General features: G+C 41.3%; 1 protein-coding gene across 2 annotated transcripts in view; it reads left to right on the top strand.

Annotated features, from left to right (window-relative positions):
* The first annotated feature begins 818 nt into the window (after window positions 1–818).
* Window positions 819–9,399, top strand: part of LOC141782756 (anoctamin-1-like) — a 79,036-nt gene continuing 70,455 nt past the window's right edge. The window contains exons 1-2 of one of the 2 annotated variants that reach the window (XM_074659453.1): window positions 819–1,003; window positions 1,367–1,427. In XM_074659453.1, the coding sequence (XP_074515554.1) occupies window positions 959–1,003; window positions 1,367–1,427 (106 nt within the window). In that variant the 5' untranslated portion in view covers window positions 819–958. Of the gene's footprint in view, window positions 1,013–1,366; window positions 1,428–9,399 lie in introns of both variants that reach the window. The other variant, XM_074659444.1, reaches the window with a different exon arrangement.

Below are 9,399 nucleotides of genomic sequence, written 5' to 3'. Positions count from 1 at the left end.
TCGACCAACAGTCTAAAACCCCTAAAATATTCAGTTTACTTTCACATAAGAAAATCAGTACATCCTCACAACTGAGAAGCTGGAACCAGAAAATCTTTGTTGTTTTTGCTTAAATGAATAATTATCAAAATGGTTGTTTTTTTGGTGATCAAATAATCAAATAATCAACCTTGTTTCATCTCTAATCAAGTCTCCAGCGATATATACAGGAGAACATAACAGTAAAACGGTAACATACAGTAGTAGAAGGTCTTGTATTTAATAGCATTACATTGTACAGGCACACCTGTAGCTTTGGCTTTAGCTCCAGAAAATTTGATATGTGCCATTGTTTATGCTGCCATTGTCCCTTCGAATCAGGTATAAAAACCTCCACGTTGGTCTGCGCTTCAGTGAACACAGCTCTGATCTGCATCACACGGTGACCTTTGCTGAGCAAAACTGTCACAAAACAGGAATGCTATTAGATAACTTAATCAGACTCCAGTAACCAGTGAGGCCACATAACACAAACACATCAGCAGAGGTTGTGGCCCATTTGCGCTGCTTCATATTTCCTCCTCTGTGTTGCCAGTAGAGTTTGTTGATAGTAAAGATGACGCAGAGCAGGTCGGACTCCTCAGATACTCAATAAAGCTAGACAAATAAGCTCTGCCTTATCTAGAAAACAAAATAACATTTCCAGTGCAAATGTGGTTAAGGTGCATTTTTTTGGTTCCCCTAATAATGTCTGCAGGTTTTGAACGCAGCCCCTCTACCTGACTCCTCCTCCACCAACCCACTAATCAGACTAGGTTATATGCGGCACCTGGGGCCTGTTGGCAAGCTGTTGTAGAGTTGGTGTTGCTGCAGGTTTGTGAAACTGCTGTTTAAAACTATAGTTTGTCTTTTAAATCATGTTTTTAGTGAGATCTTTGGTTTTAGCTTTTACCGTGTGACAGTTCCCTTACCCTGGAACATGGTTCAACTCCTTCCTCTGAACAATTCCCCATGCCCCATGGTGGTGAGTAAGGTGACTCAGTATTAAATAATATTAAGTTGTAGTATTATCCTTGTTAATATTTGTTTCATTTTAGGCTGACCTAAAGTAACACTGCTGCTGCTTTTGCCCCATTTATACTCATTGTTTTGTCCCATTAAAATACTTTTGTTTTGATTAGTTTGAGTAATTGTTTTGTTCTTTTTGCCCTAGTTCACTAGTTTGGTTTGAGTAACTGTTTGTTTATACTGCTTTGTTGATTTATTTGGGTATTAGCTTTGACCATTTTGTTTATTAGTTGGCTTGAGTTATTTTGCCTTTTAACTAACTGGGTTTTTTGTATTTATTCTGTTTGGTTGTTTAATTCTTGCTGTATTTTTCTTTCAGAAGCTGAGTCACTTTGTTGGAAGGCGAGGCACCCATGGTGAGGTACCTCCACCTATTGCATGTGAGTTAAGAGTGAGTTAAGTTGCACCCAAGGTGAGTAAGCGGTAACACCCCTGCACCCTCCTCAGTGTAGTCTGCCTCTCCAACAGTTGCCTCAGCTTAGTTTTGTTTAGTTTAATTTTGGATTGGCAGCTCTAATATTTTAAGGTCACATTGTATTTTAAATTTCATATTTGGCCTTTTTAGATATTGTTGGAATAAAGAACCATTTTACAGAAAAAGTGTGACCTGGCTGCCATGTTGAGATCAGTTGCGGGAATATCAAGCACCGCCCACCAGCAGGAGCAAACTTTTCTCATTTTACAGCTAAACAGTACATTACGAGATGTTTCTGAAAACATTTGAGGCAAGAAATAGTCATTACAGTAACAGAATATTGATTCATATTTCACTAGCGCTGCCTAGTTTGATCGGAGTTTGCGAGTGATTGACAGCTGCCTCCGTTGAATGAACAGCCAATAGGAACGCTCTCTCAATGAAATGACCTGTGATTGGTCAAAGTCTTCCGTCACGGGCTAGATTTTTTTTAAAGCCTGAAAACAGAGCCATGAGGAAGTGCAGAAGTCTAGTTTTCTCTCAGAACACTTGAATTACAATATGCTGAAAGGTTATTATGGAATTGTTGCCAAATGATGCCAAAAATATATACTGCCTACTGCAGGTTTAACTGTAACCGCGATCTTTCCCTAACCTTAACCAAATGTTTTATTAGCATTAATACTTCCCATACCATAGTTTAAATATTGTACAAAGCATCTTTATGTCAAAAAAACCCACCTCGCTGAATGTAATCTTGGGTTTGGCAGAGTAGTCCAACATAAGTGTTTCTCTGAATCTGACGAGGCTTGCTCATCCAACTGCAGCTCCACTTCAGGTTCCTTTTGAACAAAACTGGATTTTCCAGCCACACAAAGACAATGGTGTGCAGAAAGCCCAAAGCCAAACTTTTGACAGAGTACAGTAGAATAAGAAGAATAAATCACTTGCTATGCAGTAGGGAAAGCCAGATCTTGATTCAGAGGTAGAACTCTTGAAATATTGAACATGCTGCTTCACCCTAAAGATTTCAACATTCCTGGCAGTATCAGTGTCCATGTGTCTTTTCACAATGTTAAGAACCAGCACAAACAATGATCTTATGTTGCAGAGGGTGACGGCTGGGACTCTCCGAACCTCTGAAGTCATTAGTAGTAAAAAAAATGAATGCACTCCACTCAAAGACACATTGAATAAAAGCACTGAAACGGTGCATCTGAGGTTCAGAAGTCTCTCGCGGGATCACAGCACACACATTGTGTTGAGGTCAGAAGCACAATATTGCTGTGTTACTGGTCCAGATATTCCTCTTCACATTTCCACCAAAGGTCCAGAGCACTGTTTGTTCTGTGGTGAGAAGACGTGAGCACACAGAGGTGAGAGACATTCACACCGTCAGTCTGAGAGTCTGCCAACTCTTCAAGTAGGTGTGTGTGCAGTACGCTCCCTCCTGTGTTACAAGATGCTACCGTACTTAGGGATTCAGGTTTTTGGCAATTGGATGCAGGTTTGGTGGGAAAAATGTTATTCCAAGGATGTCACTTCATTGTTAACTTTTCCACATGTTTTTCAGTTATATGAAAACAATAATGGATGAAAACACTTGACATGCATAACCACTATGGTACTATATAACCTGCAGTCATGGTTAAAAGAAACGTTGAGTGTGGAGAGGAAACGGGAAACAATCTGCGGCCTCCAGACTCTTTGCATGCACAACCACCCAACCTCACCTCAATCCTAAGAGGTTTTGTGGCACTTTCACTTCTGCTCTTTGCTTTTTCATTATTCACAGGACTGCAGGAGGTCGCTCTCCTAAATGTGGGTTGTTTTTGTTTTTTTAACAAATGACTGATGCTGTTGTTTTTCTGGTGAGGGCAGTCTCAGAGAAAAAAAACTAACTTAATTACAACCAGTATACATGAAATTTGACCTCTGCATTTAACCCATCCTAAGCAGTTAGGAGCAGCGGGCTGCTGTAAAGCCCCCGGGGTAAAACTTGTGGTTCAGTGTCTCGCTCAAGGGCACTTCAACATGCAGACAGCAGGAGCCGGGATCGGACCGCCAACCTTGTGGTTAAAGGACGACCACTCTACCCAATGAGCTACTGCCGCCCCAAGTGCAATGTGTACATGCAGCCAACTGCTCCAAACAAATAGGGGGCAGCATTTCAACTGTACTACTGGGTCCATACAATCTAAAATTGCAGTAAAAAAAAGCCAACTACTAGATAGCAGCAGGGTAAGAATACGCAAAATTAAACCAAACTGCTGAAACTCTGAGAGCCGGTCAAAGTAACACTGCTATCTTATAATCTCGTGTTTACCGTGGCATTAACCGGGGACGCTACAGTGACTCGCTATCGTCTCTCGAGGTACAAGTGGTACTAAAAGACGGGACGGGCCGGGGCTAGCTGGTTAGCATTTACGTTTCATAGCCTCCTCGTGCTGTTTACATATATATCTGTCACAGACAATTCCTGATTCTAATTGGCTGGTGTGGATATGAATAACCAAACCAAAAAAAATAATAAAAAATAAACAGATTGTTGTTGAAAAGGTTAGTGTATCTTTTGGTCATTTGATTTTCCTTTCACAAATATTAAAAAACAAATGAATGGTTATTTGATTTTCGTTTTAAAATACAAAAATTGAAATTGAAATACAAGGCCGTTTTTCTTTATCAGGGTCAAAAAGGGATGAACTAAACTATAAAAAAATGGTTGATTTTCACTTTCTATTTCTAAAAATAAAATCACTAGAAGACAGAAACGAAAAAAAACGGCCGTTTCTTTCATATTCTGCGACCGGAAGTTGCCATTTACAAAGTAAGAGCGCGTATTCACAGTGCAATTCTGATTTCAAACATGTATTTGCATGGTTTCTTTACATGGGAACAAAGACAGATCACTTCCTGTTTCCCAGCCGGCTTAACAAGTCTATTGGTCTACATTACAAAGTGGCTGCTGTTCAGCGGAAAGGCAAACACTTTTCTGTGGAATCATGATAATGCTGGCAACAGTGATCAGTTCTGTGCTTTAATAATCACAGTACCAACCGTTTCCTCGTTCTTCCACCAGTACTGGTTTGAATACTACAACTGTTGACACAGTTCCAGCTGTGACTCTTTAGTTACCATGTTAACAGCTATGACTCATAGGGTGGAATATACTCTACGTACCTGTAGTAATGACGGCACCAAACTTTCCTGGAAATACGCATGTGTGGGACGACACTCGCAGGTAAACCTGAGGGCTTATGTGAGGTGAAGAGCAGTGCAGAGCTTTGACATCTTCCAAGTGTGCTATTAGCAACCCTATACTCTACAGAGAAGTAGATTTATGATCTTTTACTTCAACTTTTCTTGCATCTTCTTTGTTTCTGTAAAGCTGAGGTGCATTCTTAAATAAAATAAACTGCTTTAATAACTGTTTTTTATGTTTGTGTATAGAGCTACGCAGAGAAGTGCTTTGGCCATTTTGCCAAAATGTGGTATTTCAGCAGCCCTCTGATGTGATCTGCATGGTGAGTCTTCTGCAAGGCTTGGGTGTGGTGTGTAAAACAACACCCAGGGCTATGGAAGTCTTGGTATTAGTAGAGAGAAACACAATAGGTGGACTAAGCTCATGCAAATGCACAATTCCCTCCCCTCAGACCATGTTCTGCTCTGGCTCCTTACCTGCAGCACCGGGGAGGCTTGAATTTCAGTCTCCCCCCCCAGTGTCCACACTGACACCCATTTGGGAAATATTTTGCAAACTCCCTGGTCTTGATTTGCCACCCCGTGTGAAGACGCAAGCAGAGCAGGTAATGAAACACTCTGAAGCTGCTGTCTCTCAGCAGACTTTTCTCACTATTGATTCAAACCACGCTGGTGGTGTCGGTCAGGTTTGGTTACTTTCTGAAATGTACTTATTCTGTGTTGAATTATGGATTGACTAAGAATGTATGGATGACTCTGCATGTCTGCCTGAGTGCAGGCGTGCAAGCAGCAAGACACACCTATTCAAACCCCTACAGGGACACCATCACCTACACAGAGTTTTAATTATTATTTGTCTGTAAGTTCATGTTAAATTCCACACCAGATCCCAACTGTGGTTCCAACTGAAGATGTCTTTCATGTCCTGACAACAGAAAATTCTTGTGGCTTGTGCACCTACAGTATGTACTGTACTGCATGAGGACAGGTCAACCTCTATCAGCTTCTATTGCGCTGCCCAACCCAGAAAAAGATGTTGGTATTTTATGTTTCTGCAAACTGAAGGATACGTTGAATGACAACGTTTCTGAACCAAAAATATGCTTCATAAATATGTTTCATGTCAGCCTCGTGTCACGCTTACAGAAACGCACAATGATACGTGGTTAATGTTGTGAAACGTTTGGTTAGGATTAGGCAATAAAACTACTAGGTTAAGGTTAGAAAAAAGATCATGTTCGTGCGCAAATAATAACGCAGCGTAACAACGCAGCGTAACAACGCAATGTACCAATGCAGCGTAGCAACGTAAACACGTAGCAACGTAAAAGCGTAGCAATGTAAAAGCGTAACAACGTAGCTAGCGTAAGTTATACTATACAGCTGTTCGATATACTGTGTCACTTGCTCTGCGCATTCATGATTTGCAGAAATGTACAATACCAAATTTCCTGGTGACTGGGCTGTGCTACCACAATAGTAGTACCAGTAGCAGTAACAGCTGTAGAAGTGGAAACAGTAGTATTAGCAGTAGTAGTAGTTAGTTAGTAATAGTACAACTGATACTGCTGAGATTGCAATTTCCACTACTACTGCTGCTGCTACTTCTAAAGCTATACTGTAGCGACTTCAGGAAAGCCGCTGACAGGCTGAGGTCGGCCCGGTTCGCTTGTTCGACGCGCTACCAAAATGATGCACTGAAATTAAAAAAATATGTTGAACAAAATCTGGTTTAATGAAAATGATCAACTTATTCATAACGTGCGCAAAATCGCTAGAAAATAGCTATATAATATAATAATATAATAAATGACTATCACAAACACTAACAAATACCAAAAATATAAACCATTACAAACCTAATTAACATCAAACATTACTCCTTTCTGAAATTGTTCATGGCTCCTACATACTTTACTACTACTGCAACTAATGCAAGTAGGCTTACTAATACTATTGCCACTGCTACACATCCCAGTAATACTAGCAGTACTATCCAAACCAATACTTATATTAGTCATCATAATCACATTTTAGTTCCCCAGTAAGAATGCTGATCCAGTATTACTGATGCCTGAGGGATCTGGATCACTGTTCCCAGACCAGCACGGTCACTTCACTTCATTTCCACGCTTCCATACAGTAAATAAGGGAACAGGTGGATGTGTAAACGTCCCATTTTGTCCTCCGGTGACAGCATGCAGACAGAGCCTCACTTTGAATATGTAAATGTTGTCAAAACATTTGGTAGGAAAACACACCAGGAGGCCTTTATAGTAGTTTGGTTTGCTGGTGTACTCGGTGTAAGACGCTTTGCAGACAACATAATTATTCCCCACATTTGACCTCTTATCTGTTCGTCAAAAAGATTGCTTTGTTGTCAATTCTGTGTCTCTTTGTACCACCTTGTGGGTTCAGAGGTGGGGGCGTGTGAAAGCTTTCCAGGCAGTCTGATACTGCAAGTCCACACACGCCTGCATGGGAATGTCCATCTCACCTGAGGAGACTCCCCTGTAAGGCTTGACTGAAATATTGTTGACACAAAGATAAGACATAATATCTGATCACAAAATAAAAGACACATGGACAGGATGTAAGTGTTGTAGGTTTATTTGTAGAATAAGTTTGTGTGTTTTGGCTCCGGGCCAATCAGTAGTGCGTCCCACGTTTTCACTCTGTCACGTTGCATGGGCCACCAATGACTTCATGTTCTCCCTGAGCTGCTGAGTGGGAGGAGAGTTGTTATACCTGAGGAGGCCAGACGCATTTCCTCCTCCGCCCCATCTGCACACAGGTGAGTGGGAAGTGTTACCTGGTCGAATTATTCCTGTCTGTCTGCCTTCTTCTACCCGGCAAACGGCTTCACTTTAACTCTGGAAATAAAGGTAAATATTCACTTCATTTGCTGCTCCTTTAAAATTCAAATTAGCTCCGAAACCTGAGCTTGTTTGCTCTTCTTTCATTCATTCGCTCTGCGTGTAAATGGCACCTAGGTAGAGTTCTTTATCTATGATGTGCACGTTTCATTATAATTCTGCTGAACCTTAACTAATGCTGACACAGGAGCCTGATTGGAGAGTTTTTTTCTTTTAGCTCCAGTATAAGAATAAGGGAGTTTCCTTTACACACTCGGGTTACCCAGATTGACGCTCAGTGTCCTGAGGCGCAGCTTGAACCGTGATGTGTTTGCTTTACTGTCATGTTGGTGGATGGTTTATGGATAGGCTAATAGTGTAGGTATTGAGTGGATTTTTAATGATCAGTGTTCAGTTGATGCTCAGGGAAAGCTGGTTTATGGTATGAATGAATCTCCGTATACTGTCTGTATCTCTCCAAGGAGCAAGGAGCGCGTCCTCTCCACTGACAGGCAGCAGATCAGTATCACATAGTTGAGGAGATAAGAGAAACTGAGACATTTCTTCCTTGTCATTCTTGCTGGGACATGCAATGACTGCAGGTATTTAGGACATTCTATGTCTATAGTCTCCATGCAGACATGTCCTCTGAAGCAGCTTACACAATGAATGAATTCATTCATTGTGTAAGAGCCATATTGTACTATTTACAGTTTTTGCATTTGATTATCATTTAAAAAGTACATAGTGTTATGCCATCAAAAATGTTTGACATACATTATAATTTAGGTGAGTTGGTCATGTAATAGAATGGGCTTTGATCTATATAGACTCAATGTGTGTTTTGTCTTTGATAGTCCAAGATTTGTCATGTGGATATATTTTTGTTTTAATTTTCCTGGAATAAACTTTTCACTCACTATATGAGCCTCGTCTTTGAAGCAGATCAAGGAGTGAGTGTCTGCAGAAGGTGGAAGTCGGACATGGTAGTCTACCTGAGTCAGAAACCTTTACATCCTGCTAGAAGTGACGAGGACGGTTTAGAGCAATAAGCTGCCTCCACACATTGAATAGTTTCATATTGATCATTTGGTGCTGCTAGTGTGTGAAGCTGTTAAAATAACATATCAGGAGGTATATCTCTCTCTCTGTTTGTCTTTTATTCTCTCTTTTTTTATTATTATCCGGTTTTACGCTAGACCACCACCTTTACAGTATTTCGCTCGTGCGCTCCTCTGATCACCTCGCGCCTACTGGAGGACCCCAGCGCGTGTGGGCGACACCAGCTGGTGCAGTGATGCTCGAGAACAAAGATGCATTCACAGCCATGGGAAATATCACTACTCACATGCCTCATACTGTAGTTAAAGCAACTGCATGTTCCCTCCTCCCATAATTCAACCCATTTCTAACACTTAAAGGGACTGTTTGTAAGAATCAGAATTGCTTGTTAACAGCGACACCTGTGGCTGTTAAGTAAATGAAAGTCAGCGTCCTGTTGCTCGCGCTTGCTCGCTCTACATAGACATGAACGAGCATCTCTCCAAACAGTGAGGCGACACACGTCAGCTTAAACCACAATATCACTCTATATTTCAGCTGCTTTGCAGTAATGTTAGCTGACCAGACGAAGGTCTCCATGAATCAATGCTGATCCTAGTGTTGGCTTTCCGGGGCTGACGCAGGAAAATAAACGTTATCGTCTCCCGACTGCGCCCACAGGGAGACACCGGCACCCGGTCGGAGAAGATAATGTTACTCGCTGCGGACCTCCGTCACTTCATAAGACACGGGAAACCTCTGTTGGTCTGGAGGAGCTGCAGCAGTTATTTCTGCACAAACGTCCACTGTACATTCACTAGATATTCTCAGAGCTACTAA

This window comes from Sebastes fasciatus, chromosome 2 (genome assembly GCF_043250625.1).
Source record: "Sebastes fasciatus isolate fSebFas1 chromosome 2, fSebFas1.pri, whole genome shotgun sequence".
In the NCBI taxonomy this organism is placed as follows: Eukaryota; Metazoa; Chordata; class Actinopteri; order Perciformes; family Sebastidae; genus Sebastes; species Sebastes fasciatus.
Note: the sequence above shows the minus strand (reverse complement) of the source record. Positions and strands in the feature narration are given on the sequence as shown.